The sequence below is a fragment of the Lipotes vexillifer genome, unplaced genomic scaffold (genome assembly GCF_000442215.2).
Source record: "Lipotes vexillifer unplaced genomic scaffold, Lipotes_vexillifer_v1.1 scaffold937, whole genome shotgun sequence".
In the NCBI taxonomy this organism is placed as follows: domain Eukaryota; kingdom Metazoa; phylum Chordata; class Mammalia; order Artiodactyla; family Lipotidae; genus Lipotes; species Lipotes vexillifer.
Window position 1 is genome coordinate 1,365,943 of NW_006795975.1, and position 19,551 is coordinate 1,385,493.

The 19,551-nt window shown below is 43.8% G+C and overlaps 2 protein-coding genes across 3 annotated transcripts in view; one reads left to right on the forward strand and one right to left on the reverse strand.

Annotated features, from left to right (window-relative positions):
* UBE2E1 (ubiquitin conjugating enzyme E2 E1) overlaps window positions 1-2,176 on the forward strand; it is a 75,413-nt gene extending 73,237 nt beyond the window's left edge. For both annotated transcript variants that reach the window (XM_007468057.1, XM_007468058.1), the window contains 2 exons: window positions 449-596; window positions 1,636-2,176. In XM_007468057.1, the coding sequence (XP_007468119.1) occupies window positions 449-596; window positions 1,636-1,733 (246 nt within the window). In that variant the 3' untranslated portion in view covers window positions 1,734-2,176. The remainder of the gene's footprint in view (window positions 1-448; window positions 597-1,635) is intronic.
* A 2,388-nt stretch (window positions 2,177-4,564) lies between these two features.
* NKIRAS1 (NFKB inhibitor interacting Ras like 1) lies at window positions 4,565-19,345 on the reverse strand. Its single transcript, XM_007468063.1, has 3 exons — window positions 19,252-19,345; window positions 11,846-12,087; window positions 4,565-4,834 (listed from the first exon to the last, which is right to left on the reverse strand). The coding sequence occupies exons 1-3, from the start codon at window positions 19,343-19,345 to the stop codon at window positions 4,565-4,567; spliced, it is 606 nt and encodes a 201-aa protein (XP_007468125.1).
* Between the last annotated feature and the right edge of the window lie 206 nt (window positions 19,346-19,551).

Sequence of the window (19,551 nt, forward strand, 5' to 3'; positions counted from 1 at the left end):
GGTGGGGCCCGCGCCGAAAAAAAAAAAAAAAAAAAAAAAAAAAAAAAAAAAAAAAAAAAAAAAAAAAGAACACATATATATGTATAACTGAGTCACTTTGCTGTGCAGAGATTAGCACAGCACTGTAAATCAACTATACTTCAATTAAAAAAAATACTGAGGTTACCTTGCTTTTTGTTGATGGATATTACTTTTTAAATGAAATTGAAAATCCCTGAGATTGTATCAGTGAACACTTTCTAATTTCAATTTCATGACATAGTCTCTTACCCTATCTCTTATCAGCAGCCTTAGTTAAACTGTTTTAAAAAACAGTTCACTTTTTAAAAAGACCAAATGTCTCTTTCTTTAAAAGTTTTAATTAGGACCATTTAACTGAAGAGGCAATTTAGTAAAAAGTTTCATTGTTTGCTGTTCAGGTTTCATTTAACACTGTCTTGTTTTTTAGGTTACATTTCGGACAAGAATCTATCACTGTAATATTAACAGTCAAGGAGTTATTTGCTTGGACATATTGAAAGATAACTGGAGTCCAGCACTAACCATTTCTAAAGTCCTTCTTTCTATCTGCTCACTTCTTACAGACTGTAATCCTGGTAAGGTTAATAATTCTTTACCTTGTTTTATTTCTCCTCACCTGGAAAATGGTTATTTTCCACTTAAACTAAGGTTTTCTAAAGATAAAGTTCAGATTTTATCTTTGAATGGGCTTTCAAGGGACAAAAACTCATTGCTTTTCAAAGCAAGTTCTTATCAAGAGTTCAATCTACTAGGTGAAAAATGCAGCGGACTTCACCATTACTTGACGTGTTCTAGCAACAAGGTGTTATAAACTGAAGACTTACAAAAGATTGCCTTAGGTTTTTACATCTTCATTCTCTGCCCTTTACTTTTTCTCCCTTTTTGCGTGTTTCCCATACAGAAACGGCACGCACACTTGTGAATGTTGAGTCACCCACCCTCTGCCTGCGGGTCTGCTCAGCACCTGCCCACAACTGCTTACTGACGTGGCGTTGTTTCTCTGCTGTACACTTAGTGATTACCAGACTGTGGTTTCGTCTGGGCCTTAATTTCCTCTTATTAAAAACTTTTTTTTCTAGATAAAGAAATATAAATTTAATTACTAAAGATTTTATTTAGGTTTCAGAGGAACACTGTACTTAATCGGAAGTACAGGTTTCGACCTGGCAGCTTTGGGTCTTTGCAGGTCAACAGAGTAGAGAGGTAAATAGCGTTCGCTTGCAGTAGCCCCGAGGACTTCACAGCGTTCAGTGTCACAAGTGGTGCCATCGAGCAGGTGGTCCTGTGAACACAGCTGGGTGTTCACTGCAGCCTAGGGCCTCGCACGTTCTGTGCCCTGACACGCAGGAGCAAAACGCTTCCCGTGGGGGTGGTGGTTGGGGGAGAGATGGAATGAACTAAGGAGACGGGGCCAGACCACTCTGTCTGGGTCAGGATCCCCCTGCATCCATGCTGTTTTTTAAAGGCCAGGAGGAAAAAAGTATCCCAAATGGTGGAGTGGCTTGATCACAGCTACTCTGTCCATTTCCTCACAAGCTGTCACTAGCTTATTTGCTGAAACTTAACAATGTTCTTTCCCTTCTTCCAAGTATAACGTACATTCTTTTCTTCCAGCCGACCCCTTGGTGGGAAGTATTGCCACTCAGTATATGACCAACAGAGCAGAACATGACAGAATGGCCAGACAGTGGACCAAGAGATACGCTACATAAATTGGGTTGTCACAATTCTCTACATTCTTTGTCTGTCACAGAGAGCGCTGCTTATGATTTTGAAGGGGTGGGGGAGGGTGGGCGTTGGTGAAGAGTAGGGTATTTCTATAACAGATATTATTCAGTCTTATTTCCTAAGATTTTGTTGTAACTTAAGGTATCTTGCTACAGTAGACAGAACTGGTAATAGCAACTTTTAAAACCGTCATTAGTTCTGCAGTATGAGCTGAAATGCAGTACAGAGAATAGACGTTTGGGTTCAGTTGCTTGTAGTCTGTAAATCTGAAACAGCTTAATTTGTACAGGTTACACACCTGGCCATTTATGTAAAGTCCTTCCAAGACTACAGTCTTTTGTTTTTAAAAAATTGGAATTTGTTTTCCCTTCTTGGAGGGGAGCAGTGATATTTAACAGCTTTTAGAGACCATCATCTCATATATATATATATATATATATATATATATATATATATATATATATAATGTATATATATATATGTATATATATACATACATACAATGGACACATGGCTATAAGACACCATGTAGGAAATACGAGTAGTTATGTATTTTATTTTATATGCCAGCCTGCTTTCTTGTGAAAAGATAGAGGTTGAATCAGGACTTGTGAAAACCTGTAGTAAAATACCTTAAGCTGTTAACTGTAAGGCGTGGAATAGGAGTTGCTCAGTGGATTGGTTCTATGTTGTGGACTGCCTAAGTCTGCATTTGTTACTGTGCTAATAAACAATATTAAAACCACCGCCTAACGCTGCTGTATTCATTTACTTCCTTTTGCCTTTTTTGTAGTTTCTTTCTTCTTGATAGATCTTTGCTACTCAAACAGCCTAGAGGTAATGCAGACTGAACGCGCTGGTGTTGTCTACCCAGCACGTGTGTTAGGATTGGTCCATTACTTTGGATTTATCCAACAGCCTTGTAGGATAGGTGCCTTAGAGAAGGTTAGATAATCTAACTCATGATCTTCCAAAGGCAGAGTTCCGCTGTATCTTCGTCAAAGCATTTTCCAACTTGGAAGCGCTGTGGTGGTTAAGTGCGTGCGTGAGAAGTGGGTTCTCATGGAGAAACACCCCCGCCACAGTGGAGGGAGCCTGGCAGGACCTAGGCGCGCACACCTGCCCCAGAGAAGCTCGTCCAGGGCCCAGGGTGGAGGTACCTGCCCTCTCATGACACGGTCACTCTGTGTACTAATGGATCTAAGCTGCATTCAGCAGACGAGCAAACTGCAGGATCTATTATATTATTTTAAAATAACTGTAAAAGTATTTATCCATCTATGTAAAAAACAACAACAACAACAAAAAGCTAGAAGCCCAACACCAGGAGAAAAGGCCGGAAGTGACCTGACCATATCTGAGTGACAATTGTTTTATCCAAAGGAGCATGATGAGAAATTTTAAATAATTCTAAATCGGCTAGTGCGGCCGCCATGTAAGTAAGTTTTCTATCTTTATATACAGTAGTTCTTGGCTTGCACTCACTGAACTGAGCCAATTGAGTTTACTTTTTTTTTTTTGGTGGGAGGGGGGCCGCACTGGGTCTTCATGGCTGCGCGTGGACTTTCTCTAGCTGTGCCGAGCGGGGGGCTACTCTTCGTTGCGGTGCGCGGGCTTCTCATTGCGGTGGCTTCTCTTGTTGCGGAGCACGGGCTCTAGGCGCGCGGCCTTCAGTAGTTGGGGCTCACGGGCTTCGGTTGTTGTGGACCGTGGGCTCAGTAGTTGTGGCCCACGGGCTCTAGAGCGCAGGCTCAGTAGCTGTGGCGCACGGGCCTAGTTGCTCCGCGGCATGTGGGATTTTTCCGGCCCAGGGCTCGAACCCCTGTCCCCTGCATTGGCAGGAGGATTCTTAACCACCGCGCCCCCAGGCAAGTCCCACCAAGTGAGTGAGTCTGAGTTCACTGAACCGCGCCTTAAAAGTATTCAAGATACTGCTATTTACTAGACGTTTTAACATTTCTTTGCTGGACAGCTTATCTCGTACTTTTTATATTGAAAACTAATAGTGCACTGTTTTCACGGTCAAAACCACTAAGTGGCTTGCTTCCGACTTTACAGTTAGTTAACAGTATTGTCAACTTGCTCAACATAGTCAGCCCCGCTACTCAGATCTTTCCAAAATCTTCAGAGAACCATAGCACAAACTCAGATACTTAACTAACTTGAAGACTACTCCAGAAGGTATGGTGTGCCTTATGGGAAGTGGAAAGCTTCACTGTCCCTAAGTGTTCAGCAGTTTCCTACAGAAGGAAGAACCAGCTGTAACATATTTACACCACCTACTCAGTTCATGCTAAACATAATTGGAACAAAGCTAAATCACAGGTTTAGCAAGATCTCTACCAGATAAAATTTAGGTTAACTTATTAGTACCCAAGTTGTTTACTGTTTGTGATCCAATTTGGACACACAAAAAATGTCCTTTCGTAATCCTAGACCTTAGATGATGAGTGAACTTTTCAAAAACAAAGTTAACATTTGAGCGAGTAAGTCTGCCTAAAGTTACACAGAATGACAGCTTCTGAACCGGGTTAAAGGTGAGGGGAGCTACTCACAGGTACACGCGCATACCACCCAAATTTTATTTTATTCTTTTGGCAAATGCAACATCATACAGATAACAAAGGTGCTAATTTTAGGCACAAGTCTGAAACAAGGAGAATGCAAATATACTATTACTTCATGTCAGGCAACAGTAACTGAATTATAACTGGAAGTGCATTAAATTACTTCCCTCGGGGCTTCCTAAGGACCAAAGGTAGACAGAAATGGCCTGTTTTACATAAGTTCACAGACACCTCGAGGCAGTCGCCATTCAAGGGACAGTTGTGCACCCTAGGGTGTAGTTCTCAGAGCTGGAGTTGCCTTTGTTTCTCCTCCCAGGCAGAGGGAAGCTCGCTTTGCTCTGGGGCTGGGAGAGTTTGCGGGCTAGCAGAGTGAAGGGCTCGATCAGGGTCTTGCGGTCTGTGACCGTCACCTCCCACAGATGCACCTTCTCACTCCTGGCCCACCGCTGCGCCACTTCGGCGTCCACTTGCCTCTGCTCAGAAAGGTCAGTTTTGTTTCCTAACACGACAATGGCCACCTGAAAGAAACGGGTAAAAGATCACGCACTGCCAGCATTAGTTCCTAGGCAAAATGGAGGAATAAAACTGTCCCATTTAACGAAGTGCTTTGTCCAAACTGATCCTCAGGTGTGAGGCCGAAGGGTAAAGGGCATTACCTCACCCCTCCTCGCTCGGTGTATCTCCTTAAAAACGCAGATGCTCTACAGGATGCTAACTGTGCAACACTTGAAGTTACTCAACTCCGGGTACGGCTGGAAGACAGACTTGGGGAAATCACTATCGAGGGTACAGATACCGGTTTGACTGAGGGGTGTCTACATTTCAGTTTAGCTCTACCTGCTGTCTGGGAAACCTGCGATACGTACTTGAAGATACAACCACGGAACTTCTGGAGCCGTGAGAGGTCTGCAGCCCTGGGGCCTGAGTCCCTTGAGAACGGGAATTGTTCTGTTCACGTCGCTCCTAAACATAGCGAAGCACCTGACACAAGCACTGAATATGTGTTGAACGTACCACCCAATAAGTACATTTTACCCTAAATGCAAGGCAATCGATCCTTTTCTCGAAGTGGAGCGCTCGCTACCCCCAGGCACTGTTTCAGGCGACCAGAAGGGCGGTCACAGTCCGCGGGAGGGGAGACGAGTGGTGACCTCCAGACGCTGAGAGGGTGACTGGAAAGGCACCTAAAGCAGGAAGCCGGAGAGGTGGAGGGGGGCTCCTCTGCTCCACGGCCGGGCTCCCGCCTTCGTGCGAGACGTGCGCGCCCTCCCAATGGAGGATGGAGCGGGATGGAGCGGCGCGGAGCGGGATGGAGCGGCGCGGAGCGGAAGGCGGGGCTCTCCTCTGTCTCAGCAGGAGCCAGCCCTCCCGCTGACCCCCCCCCACCCCGTCTCTGCGGCGAAGGTTCCCTTCCCCTCCGGCCTGGTGCGGTGCTCACCCGGCCGCCCGCAGGGCACAGCGGGGGAGGTGTCCTAGGCTCGGGGGCCCACCTCCAACGCGGTCCCTCCCTAGAAACCCTCAGGCCGAGGGCTGCTGCTGCTGCCCTGCGCCCCCTGCCCCCCGGCCCGGCTGTTGCTGCCCATCCCAGCGCTGGCCCGTGGTCACCCCACACGCTACTCGCGTCATACTGGCGGTGATTTCGGCAGCCCTGGGGGTGGCCCAGTAACCTCATCCCTCAGCTCCTTGACTTCAGAGATCCTAACTGCCCTCCTGACCTCAGCCACTCGCTCCCACGAACCAGGACAACCGCTCTCTCTGACCTCGAGGGCGGGCATCCCGCTCCGCCCGCTGCCTTCCTGGTTCATCCCCCCGCACCCCTCTGCAGTAACCCCGCAAGCACCGCAGGGACCCACGAGCCCCAGCGCTACCACCTCCGTCTCAGTCCTTCAACCCCGCTGCTGCCCTCGGCGCTCCCCCAGCCGAGCTGCTCCTCGTTCGCTCCCTTGCCATCGTCATCACGCTGTACGCCCCCCGCCGCCACCTCGGTTAAGTTGAACTCTTAACTGTACCTTCTGCCGACACCATTTACCGAACGTGGCCGGAGGAAAAAAACAACCCCGCTGGCCGGTCCCAGTTCGTAACCACCGACCTCCAGCGCGCTGCTGTTCTCCAGCAAACACATCACGTTCCCGCCACTTCCCCTGGAAGGACGGCATCGCCTACCTTGGTCCTCTTCCTCCAACCTCCACCGTTCCCCCTGCCTTCCCCGTCTCACCCTCAGCTGATGCCCACACTACGTCAGCAAGAAGACAGGAGCAACTAAGAAGGGAACTGTCAGGTGCTTCCACCGCCACGTCTACCAGCCCCGCGGTCCTCTAAGCCCATGTCCCCACCCTCTTCGACCTGGACAAGGTGTCACTCCATCAGCTATCCCCTCACCTGCGTCTCTCCGCTGCATCATCCCACTGCGTACAAACAACCATCTCTCTCATCTGAAAAACAAAACCCTCTTACACATCCTTCTCCAGCTCCTCTCCGTTCCCCTCTTAGGGGACAATGTATTTACCCTTTGACTCAAAACTCTTTCAAAGAGCTGAGCTCTGCTGAGCTCAACTCTCTGACATCCAGTCCATCAGACTGTGTCTCACTGTTTCACTAAAACTGTCGTCGTTGAGAACTCCCAAGTTACTAAAGCTGGCCACCTCCCGGCTTTGTTGATCTGCCTTTAGTATCTGACATAGCTTGGTCACTTCCTACTTTTTAAGGTGCCGACTTTACTTGCCTTCTGAGACACCCTTATCTCTTGGTGTTCCTCATACTTCAAAGGCCACTTTGTAGACTCCTTTGCTGCCTTCTCACTTCTCCAGCTGGTAAATGTCAAAGTGCTCTAGAGCGAGAGCATCTGAACTAAACTCTGCTTCTCACCTTGTCCCTCAAGGTGAAAGTCAACACAGAGTGATTTTTTTTTTTTTTTTTTTTTGGCCGCACAGCATGCGGTATCTTAGTTCCCCAACCAGGGATCAAACACACGCCCCCTACAGTGGAAGTGTGGAGTCTTAACCACTGGACCATCAAGGAAGTCCCAGAGTGATCATTTTAAAACAAGTCAAAAGATGAGACTTCCTGAGAGAGTGGCATGGACATATGTACACTACCAAATGTAAAACAGATAGCTAGTGGGAAGCAGTCGCATAGCACAGGGAGATCAGCTCGGTGCTTTGTGACCACCTAGAGGGGTGGGATAGGGAGGGTGGGAGGGAGGGAGACGCAAGAGGGAGGAGATATGGGGATATATGTATACGTATAACTGAGTCACTTTGTTGTAAAGCAGAAACTAACACCATTGTAAAGCAATTATACTCCAATAAAGATTTTTTTTTTTTTTTTTTTTTTAAAAAGGGAATTCCCTGGTGGCGCAGTGGATAAGACTCTGTGCTCCCAATGCAGGGGGCCTGGGTTCAATCCCTGGTGAGGGAACTACATCCCACATGCATGCCGCAACTAAGGAGCCCGCCTGCAGCAACTAAGACTTGGTGCAACCAAATAAATATTAAAAAAAAAATAATAAAAATAAGTCAAAAGAGGTTCAACTTCGTTCACATCAAGGACAAATGCAACTACGAAAATACTATTTCACCCAGAAGAGTCACAAAATCCAAAAATTTAACCACACGTTGTCAAGACTGAAGAAACAGGCATTTTCATACCGTTCCTATGGACAGTATCTTGTCACTATATTTACCTTTAACTCAAGAACCTAACTTCTGCTGGTTGATCTTACAACTCTACATTAAAATGTAGAAAATAATAAATGTCTAAGATTATTCACTGCAGGATAGTTCATGATAGCAAATGACCAGAGAGAACCTAAGTGTCCATCCATCTGAGACTGGTTAAATAAGTATGATACATCTACAGCCAAACAGTGAATACTATGCATCAGTTTAAAAAAAAGAAAAAAAAAAAGGAATCTGAGTACTGCTATGGAAAGGACTTCAAGATATATTACATGAAAAATACAAGGTGTACAACAATATGCTACCTTTGGTACAACAGAGAGAAAAATAAGAAAAAATTATGTACACTTCTATTTGCTTGTATTTACACAGAGAAACTCTGGAAGGATGCCCCCAGACTAGGAAAGGGGTAAAACATTCAAACAGCACACGCTTGAGGTACCGGAAATAGACGGCTGAACCCAGGGGTGGGAACAAGTTCACTAGAGTCCTCTCTATACATCATTTTTATTTTTGAACCATGTGCAACCATTACCCTTTCAATTTTTTAAAACAGACATGAAAACAAGTAAGTGCCACCCAAGCTAGACCCTGCCATCCCTTTGCCTCCCATCCTGAGGCGCCCTCAGCTCTGCCTCCCCCCAGCCCCACCCACTCTGGCCTCAATGCTGCTCCCGGCTCAACACGCTCCCGCCCCGGCCCCTGCTCCGCTGAGGCCTCCGCCTGGAGCAGCCTCCTCTAGACATCGGCTTGCGCCCTTCCCTCACACCCTTCAAATCTCTGCTGCAAGTCACCTCACCAGGCCTTCCGACATCACCTACAGAAGGCAGTGCCCTCACTCCCCATTCGGCTCGACTTTTCTTCCTACACTGCATCACTCCTCACAATACCTACTTGTTCGTTGTCTCTCTCTCCCCCCACCCCCCAGACAGAAGCTTTATGGCAACAGGGACTCTGTTCTATTGTCTACTGTATTCCCTCCGCCTCACCTAGAACAGTGCCAGGCACATAGCCCAGTAAGCATCTGCTATCAAAACTACAATGAGGGGCTTCCCTGGTGACGCAGTGGTTGAGAGTCCGCCTGCCGATGCAGGGGACGCGGGTTCGTGCCCCGGGGCGGGAAGATCCCACATGCCGCAGAGCGACTGGGCCCGTGAGCCATGGCCCCTGAGCCTGCGCGTCCGGAGCCTGTGCTCCGCAGCGGGAGAGGCCACAGCGGTGAGAGGCCCGCGTACCGCAAAAAAAAAAAAACCCAAAAAACAAAACAAAACAAAAAACAAAACAAAAAACTACAATGAGGGGCTTCCCTGGTGGCGCAGTGGCTGAGAGTCTGCCTGCCGATGCAGGGGACACGGGTTCGTGCCCCGGTCCGGGAAGATCCCACATGCCGCAAAGCGGCTGGCCCCGTGAGCCATGGCCGCTGAGCCTGCGCGTCCGGAGCCTGTGCTCCAAAACGGGAGAGGCCACAACAGTGAGAGGCCCACCTACCGCAAAAAAAAACAAAAAACAAAAAAAACCCACAATGAGGTAGCACCTCACACTGGTCAGAATGGCCATCATCAAAAAATCTACAAACAATAAGTGCTGGAGAACAGGGAACCCTCCTACACTGTTGGTGGGAATGGAAATTGATACAGCCACTGTGGAGAACAGTATGGAGGTTACTTAAAAAACTAAAAATAGAACTACAGTATGATCCCGCAGTCCCACTCCTGGGTATATATCCGGAGAAAACTCTAATTCGAAAAAATACATGCACCCTAATGTTCACTGCAGCACTATTCACAGTAGCCAAAACCTGGAAACGACCTAAATGCCCATCAACAGATGAATGGATAAAGAAGACATGGTACATACACACAATGGAATATTACTCAGCCGTAAAAAAAACAAAATAATGCCATTTGCAGCAACATGCATGCAACTAGAGATTATCATACTAAGTGAAGTCAGAGTAAGACAAATATATCACTTATATGTGGAATCTAAAATATGACACAAATGAATTTATCTATGAAACAGAAACAGACTCATAGAGAACAGACTGGTGGTTGCCAAGGGGGAGGGGGTGGGGGAGGGAAGGAGTGGGAGTTTGGCGTTAGCAGATGCAAACTATTATATACAGGATGGATAAACAACAAGGTCCTACTGTATAGCACAGAGAACTATATTCAATATCCTGTGATAAACCAAAATGGAAAAGAATTTTTAAAAGTATATGCATGTATAACTGAATCACTTTGCTGCACAGCAGTAATTAACACAACATTGTAAATCAACTATACGTCAATAAAAAAATTTAAAAATAAGCATTTGCTGAATGAATGTGCTTCTTAAATCCCCATAATAACCATAGGAGAAAGGTACTATTATTATCCTTATTTTATAGATAAGGAAACTAAGGCAGAAAAGTTGAGAAGCAGAGCTAAGATTCAAGTATCAAGTATATGAGTTCACTGAACTATACTTTTAACTTTAGAGGGCAGGGAGGGAAATCTGGGGGATTCTCCCCCAAATAATAACAACACTTATCTGTCTCGGTGGGAAAGATGGGAAACAGGTGGAGAGGAGCCTTCATTACTTACCTTTTTATATCTTTTGAAGATTGAGCCTTGTGAATGTTATCTATTCACAAAGTAAGTTAGTATTCAAAATAATAAAAATAATTAAAATATCAACAACCCAGAGGTCTTTGAACAGGTGAGTGGTTAAATAAACTTCGGTACATACACACCATGGAAAACCACCCAGCAAGAAAAAGGAATGAACGACTCATACATGCAATTACCTGGATGACTCTCCAGAGAATTATGCTGAGTGAAAAAGGCCGATACCAAAAGGTTACAAACTGCGATTCCATTTACGTTAACACTCTTGAAATGACAAGGTTACAGAAATGGAGAACAGATAACGGTTAAGGAGGGAGAGGGGATGGGAGGGGAATGCGTGTGGCCATAAAACGTCCCATGAGGGGTCCCTGCAGTGCTGGAAAGGTCCCCTCACTGTATAAACGTCAGTACCTCCGTTGTGTTATTTTACTATAGTTTTGCACAGTGTTATTAGCATTGGGGGAAACTGAGTTAGGGATCTCTATTATTTCTTAAAATTGCATGTGAATCTACAATTACCTCAAAATTAAAAGTATGACATAAAAAATACATAAAAATTAGGTTACGTAAAAATCAGGTTAAGAACATCTAGCCAGTGCTGTTAATGGGTTCATGACACGGTTCCCTAAACCCTGAGGAGTCAGCCATGCCAAGACCCAGAGAAAGACCTGCGACGACAGAGTTCCAGGCAGGGGAACTAGCCACTGAGAAGGACTTCACAGGGGGACAAAATTGTCATGCTGGAAAAGCAGAAAGTTGACCACTGGAGTACAGTGACAGAGGAACAGAATGCTAAAGGTGAAGGGACAGACATGGGCCAGATCATCTAAAACTTTACAGACCATAGTAAGAATCTTATTTTCAAATGGTAAGTGGATAGAAGCCACTAATTATTTATTAGTTTTTTCCACTTAGCCTTTTTTTTTAAGGCTAAGGACAATCCTATTTCTCCAAGAAGACAATAAAAAGCCCTAGGAAACAGTGAAATGAACTATGTAGTATTTGCAATATGGAGTCATTAAAATTCAAGCTGTACATGGGAAGAAGCAAAGGCAGAAAGTCAAATGCTGGTCCTGGTTGAACTCAGTCCTGTATTTCCTGGGCTAGGGAAAAAATCATGAAGATTACAGATACTGTGAATACAATTCAATGCTTTTAAAATATTTTAATTGCCCAAAAGCCCATGCTACAATTTCAACAGTGTTATAATTCATAGCTGGCATTTTTTAACATACCCACTTACCTCTTTTTTGTCTTTGAACTTATCAATTTCTTTCTTCAGAAGCTCCACTCTTTGAAAGGATTCAAGGTTATTCACACTGTACACAAGAACAAAGCCATCAGCAAATGAAAAATAATGCTTTGGCAGCTCCACGCCTTCCTGTAGGCCTCTGGTGTCGTAAAGATGTAACTGTTCCTTGACTCCCCGATCTGTTTCCACTGAAGCCATATACACATCTTCCATTGTTTCACAGTCCTCCATTCCTGGGGTTAAAAAGGAATTACTTTTACATGTACAAATATCGAATTATTATGTTATTCACCTGAAACGAATACAATGTTATGTCAATTATGCCTCAATTAAAAAAAAAAGCTTTTACTCTCTCTGGATAACTCAATACCAACTGTTGAGTATTTTCTCATCCTTTAGAAGGTGGCTTTCTAGGTTGCTTATTTACTACACATAAGAATCATATTTCCATTTACTAGCTTCTTTAAAATGAAAGGTAATTGTTACAGTAAATGAACAAAGTGCTTTTTAAGATTATTTCTTCCATATAGACATAAAAAAAATAAAAATTTGGCAGTGAAATTTACTATTACTTATTTTTCAGAAGTAACTTACAAGAGTCCAAGAACTTACTATCTCAGTTGGAGAATTAAGGGCTGATTTTTAAAGTACCTTCAACAATTAAGTGGCCCCATTTTTTTTTTTTTTTTTTTTTTTTTTTTTTTTGCGGTATGCGGGCCTCTCACTGTGTGGCCTCTCCCGTTGTGGAGCACAGGCTCCGGACGCACAGGCTCGGCGGCCATGGCTCACGGGCCCAGCCGCTCCGCAGCATGTGGGATCTTCCCGGACCGGGGCACGAACCTGTGTCCCGTGCATCGGCAGGCGGACTCTCAACCATTGCGCCACCAGGGAAGCCCCCCATTTTCTTTTTCCTCAGTGCCAAGGACAGGACCTGGGTAAGTTTGATTTTTCTATGTACAATTTCCACTGTTTCCAGGGTCTGTTTCAAGGACTCAGAAATGTACATGTCCAGTCTGGGTCTAGGCACCAGGCCTTAATTCCCAAGTACCTACTGTGCACTTTTGTGTGAATGTCCTCCAAGTACTTCAAACTAACAAGACTTGTTATCTTTCCTGCCCCACCTGTCCCTCCTCCTTGCTTCTGTCCCTTGATCACCAGCCACCTGGTCAGTCTTCAGCGTTCTCTTTGAACAAGGAAAGTATGGGTGAATGTGGTCCTAAATCAGCCACTCTACACCTGAGACATCTGCTCGATCCACTGCCTGCTTCCACTCCCCCTGGCTTGCTCCCTTCACCTGAATGACTGCAACAGCTCAGGAAACACCTGGTCAACACCTCATCCTTCCCAGGCTCTGCTGAAATGCCAGCTCTGGAGATTTTCTTCGGATTATCCGCTTCCCTCCGTCCTGCTCTTACTGTGCCTTGTACAGGTAATACCCCTTCACCCTAAACTCGTTTCGTATCTGTCCCCTCCGGAGCTGCAGTGGAAACTCCTCGAGAGCCAGGACTGTGGCTAACCTCTCTTTGGAGCTCTGAGGACTAACGAATTGACTCACGTACGCAGAAAGTCCTTAGTAAACGTCTGAATGAATGCGTGAGCTCGTAACTGGTGCCCCAATTTCATTCCCCTGCTTGCCTGAATGATGAGCCCTGTAAAATCCATTTGACTTTGCTCCATTTGTGTGGGTTTTGTCTCTTCAACTCACCTAGGACTTCCTCAAGAGAAACAACACTTCTGTGTACACAGCAAGTGTGCAACAACCATTTGTGGATGAGGGGATTAAGGTGAGAAGATGAACACTCTGAATGTTAGTGACTAGTGCAAGAGGTCGTCTATGAAGACGTAAACTTATTGGGCTTCGATTACAAAAAATTTAAAAGCAAAAACTACCAAGACTTTTGTCATGGTGGATGTTCTGTCCACCAAAAACCAGTCTGGTTCCCTTCCTTCTCCCATTAAGCTTAGACCTTTTGAGATTTTCTCACCCTATACATCAAGTGAAGTTATGACTCTGCATCTCCTCTGCCACTCCACGCCACCTCTGTCCCAGCAGGAGACTAAGGCTGCACTTCTAGAAAGGGTAAAACAGAGGCTGCTGAGATGTGGGACAGAGGGCATGAGTTCCGCAGTGAAAACAAGGGGCAACTCAGTGACGTGCCCCCTCTGCTCCCAAAACTTTGGCGGCCAACTCTTTATTCTCTAGGCGGAGGGATCTGGGGAATCTGGCCAGTGAAAACGGAGAAATCCTAAATATGCTAACCTCTGAGGTAAACCAACAAATGCCCCACCCAGGTCACCTTATAATGAAGCAAGGTCATGAACCCTATCCACATGCTTAGAGCTTTAAATTAGCTTTTCAGTTGTCCATTCTTAATTACAAGCAGACAACCAAGGATGACCAGATACCTGAGAAAGAGACTGAACATCAGGAAAGAGCACCTGAAAAGAAAAAGACTGTGCAAAGAAAAGAAAACAGACAAAAAAACTACCAAATATTATACTCAAAGAGATAAGACGGTACATGCATGAAATAACAGGATACTAAGAAATGAAAACTCAATAGAAGGGCTGAAAAATAAAGATGAGGAAAATTCCCACAGAGTGGAACAAAATGCTGAGAAATTTCAAACAGCAGAGAAATTTTAAAAATCAGAGGATGAGTCCAGAAGATCCAGCATCCAAAAAGAGAGTTCCAGAAAGAGAGAACACAGAACACAGAAGAGAAATAATTCAGAGCTGAAGAACACACATTTCCATATTGAAAGGGAGTTCCAGAAAGACAGAACAGAGAACACTGAAGAGAAATAATTCAGAGCTGAAGAACACACATTTCCATATTGAAAAGGGCCCACCAGGTGCCCAGCACCGTGGATGAACACAGACTGATCCTATGATACACCACTGCGAATCTCAGAGCACTGGGGAGAGAGCCTACAAAAGCGTCCACATCCGAAGCAACAAGAATCATGATGGCTTCTGGCCTCTCAGAAGCACTGGAAGAAGATATTAGAATCTGGTAAACTGAAGATACACATGGTCTATGAGCCTGCGATTTCATTCCTAGGTATATCCCCCAAGACCCTGTCCAAATCATAGCTGGGATACGTGTATAAGACTGTTCACAGCAGCACTTTTTCTAATAGCCCCAAACTGGAAACAACCCAAATGTTCATCAAGATACAAGAGGTAAATAGGGACTTCCATGGCGGTCCAGTGGATAAGACGCCACGCTCCCAATGCAGGTGACACGGGTTTGATCCCTGGTCAGGGAACCAAGATCCCACATGCCACATGCCACACGGGGCGGGCAAAAAAAAAAAAAAATAGATACAAGAGGTAAATAAATGGAGGTATATTGAGACCATATACCTATCGTGAAAATTACACCACACCTACTTAAAACAATATGGATGAGTCTTACAAATATAATGTTGAGTGAAAAAAACACTGAAAAATTTATACGGTATGATTCCGTTGATATCATCAAGTCAGTAAGAGGCAAAAATAAACGATGTCATCCAGTGATACAAACATAGGTGGCAAAACAATAAAGAAAAGAAGGGATTAACCAAAAGTCAAGGGAAGGGCTGAGTTCTGATTGAAGAGAGGAACATGGGGAGCTGACGAGAGTACCTGCGGTCTTCCACCTTTTGACCTGTGTGGAGGTTATGCAAAGGTTTTGTAATTATTCATTAAACCACATGTGTGTTTTATGCACTTTTCTATATGTATGATGCATTTTATAATAAAAGAAGGAGAAAAGATGATAATGGACCAATGCTTTCAAAATTGTGGAAGGAAATTATTCTCCATCTAGAATTCTATACCCATCGAAATTATAACTCAATTGTGAATGAAAGTAAAGACATTTTCAAACACATGAAGCCTCAGAACATGTATCATGCACATTTTCTCAGGAAACTCTTTGAGGGAGGCCCGCCATCAAAATTAGCATGTAATCACAGAAAGAGGAAGACACCAGATTCGGAAAACAAAACCTCACATGAGAGTAAAGGGAATCACAGGGACAATAGTAAATACCTTTATTCAGAAGCTCCAGGATTACTACTGTGCACCAGGCATAGAGGGCATTCTGAGGGCTGTCATCACCCGATGCCTCATCCCATTGTGCAACCTTTTCAACCCCCAAAAGAGTACTGCAAGATGTGCTCCACCAAAAGAAGGGCGTAAACAGAAGGTGACAGAAGATCTAGAAAACAGGAAATCAAACCCAGGAAGAAAGAAAAAGTAAAGGGAAGTTCTATGGTGACAGCTGTACAATAGGCCCAGATAAGAGAATGCTAGCTCCTGGAAAAATATCTCAAAAAAAAAGGGCGGGGTGGATTATCTGATATGATTGACCTCATGGAGAACTGAGAACCATCTGGACATGCGGAAGAATCAGCAAAAGGTATGAACAAAACTAAAGAAGTGATAGAGCAAATATTAGCCTCCATAAGAAGAAAAAGAAAGAAAAGAAACCATCATAGTACATAATACTGCTCAGCTGAGAATATTTACATGTGCTAGCAGTTGTCAAAGTGTGGTCTACAGAGATCCCTTGAGGTCTCCTTTCAGGGAACCCATACGGGCAAAACTATTTTCATAATATAAGACATTCGTCTTTTTCACTGTGTGGACATTTGCGCTGATGATATAAAAGTAATGATGGGTAAATCTGCTGGTGCCAGGACTTCCCTGGTAGCACAGTGGTTAAGAATCCGCCTGCCAATGCAGGGGACACGGGTTCGAGCCCTCGTCTGGGAAGATCCCACATGCCGTGGAGCGACTAAGCCCGTGCGCCACAACCACTTAGCCTGCGCTCTAGAGCTCACGTGCCACAACTACTGAAGCCCGTGCTCCGCAACGAGAAGCCACCGCAATGAGAAGCCCGTGCAAAGAAGAGTAGCCCCTGCTCGCCGCAACTAGAGAAAGCCTGCATGAAGCAACGAAGACCCAACGCAGCCAAAAATAGAATTATTAATTAACTGGAAAAAAAATTCTCTAAAAAAAAAACTGCTGATGCCTTAGTACAAATCAAGGCAGTGGCACCAACTGTATTAGAGGTTGAATTCCTCAACACCTCATACTTGCAGTTTCAAAAGAAAAAGCCAGTTTCACTTAAGAATGTCCTTGAGGAAGCAGGAAAAATTACCAAATTTATTAAATCCTAATCTATGAGTATGTATCTTTACATCTTTTTAATATTCTATGTGATTAATGAGAAGTATACATGAAGTATTTCTGCTTAATGAATAATGGTAACTGACTGGAGGAAAAGCTCTTGCGTTTGAGGTTCAAGCTGAAATAGCTTTTTTTTTTGGCTGTGTTGGGTCTTCCCTGCTGCGCACAGGCTTTCTCTAGTTGCGGTGTGCGGGCTTCTCATTACAGTGGCTTCTCTTGTTGCAGAGCACAGGCTCTAGGCGTGGGCTTCAGTAGTTGCAGCGCGTGGGCTCAGTAGTCATGGCTCGCGGGCTCTAGAGCGCAGGTTCAGATGTCATGGCACATGAGCTTAGTTGCTCCGCGGCATGTGGGATCCTCCCGGACCAGGGATCGAACCAGTGTCCCCTGTATTGGCATGAGGATTCTTAACCAACGCACCACCAGAGAAGTCCCACTTCTTTTTTTTTTTTTTTAAAAGAAGGAATAACAGAAAAAAAAACATGGTTATTCAGGGTATTTGACAGACATTTTCTCAAAGATGAATAACGAGAGCCTATCATTTCAAGGAAAATAACTGATAGTATCTGTTGTTAATAAGAGTTGAGCTTTCAAGCAAAAATGAGAATTGTATCCATCAGCAGAAACTTGATAGCTTCCCAATACCGATGAGACTGGTGATGATATTAATAAATGGTATTTGGAAGATCTGCTTACCTCAGTTAACCAGTATTTTCCAAATGACCAATTCATAAATGTTAAGAAACCATGCATGGGTAAAAATCCCATTTGAAGTGCAAGATAAATCAATGAGATTTTAATGTAATAGAACAGGAGAAGTTCACTGATGTGGCTTCAGACTCCACACTGCAATAACCTTTAAATAACCATCACTGATTGAGTTTTAGTGAAATACCAAAGAAGAAAGTCCACAATTATCTGCAAAGCTATTAAAATATTCCTACCTTTTTCAACCACATATTTGTGTGAGGCCATATTTTCTTCACATATTTCAACTAAAAAAACATATAACAACAGACTGAATGCAAAGCCAAGCAGATATGATAATCCAGCTTCCTTCTATCAGGCTGGACATTCGATTTTCAAAAACGTAAATCAACACTCATCTTCTCACTAAATTTTTTTGAAAATATAACTATTTTTCATTAAAATGTGTTACCTTAGCTTATAATAAGTTTATTGTTATTATTTTACGTGATAAGATTTTTTTTAATTTCCTCAGTTTTAATCTCTAATACGATAAAAATATCGTAAGACATAGCCTACAGAAACAAAATCTGTTGGTGTTTTAAGAGGGGAAAGGGATTCTTTTCTTCCCCCTTTGGGCATAATTTACTTTTTCACTGGCATAAATTAGAATCTGAAGGTGAAAAATTCAGAACCAATAGTGCAGCACTGTGATAGGTTTTCAGACCTTCTGGCACAGGCATCGTTATTAATAAAAACCAAATATGGATTTAACCGAAGTTGTTAAATATTATTCTGGGAAGGTGGAAGAGAATCAGAGTTCATCAAAATGGTTAATAAAAGACAGAAATGTGCTTGAAGCCACCTGCCAGCGATAAATACTTCAAAGATCTATGATTCTACGTATATCTCTAAGATAAGCCTTGTTTCATTCTAACGTGTTATGTCTGTCCTTCCTTACCGAACTGTGACCTCCTTAAAGCCAGAGATGCTTCTCCACCTCTAAATCCTCACAGCCTGTATCAGAGAGCAAGTACTGAACAATTATTTAACTCAATGAATGAATAAATGAATGAGATAATCCGATTCACAAAATTAGGTCATACTGCAGCAAACAGCTGTCTCTTCCATTCTTAAAACCTATACAGCAGTACTGGAAAGTCATGTTTGAAATGAAAATGAGAGATCATTCAATGTATTCTGAAGTCAGTGAGTCTGTGATTCCAAGACCACTCTTCATCATGTAAACACACTGGAAACCACATAGAGACAACATTTTTCTTACCTGTTATAACTCTTGTTCTAACAGAGTAAGTGCAAGCACTCTGGAATTTCAACAACATAAGGATGTTTTTTTCCTTGCCCCTACTTTCCCCCCCTCATCTCTGTCGATTTCTATGACCCTTTTGGTCCCTCTCAATGACACCTCACTTTTGTGCACCACTGCCCATCTTTAAGTTAGCACGACCAACAAAGGACCCTGACCAGTTCCCAGAACCTGCAGGGAAACTAGGGAAAAATAATCTTACCAATAGTATGATTCCCATAAAGGAGCTGCTCCAAAATTGCCGTTTTCCCCACAGATAACAAGCCACAAACCACAACCTTACAGCCCTTTCCCATCTTCTCTTAGGATATCACTGTGAAGAAAAGAGAAGATCTTTAAAACTGTGTACTGTTAAAAAAAAAGAAAAAAAAATCAACCTTTCCTTTTTCTTTCTGTGTTTAAATTTAATTAGTAATACATACACAGGGGGAAACTGCAAGTATAAAAAGAAACGTAGAATACGGTACATCCTTCCAAACCCCATTCCTGGTTCCCGTCCTCC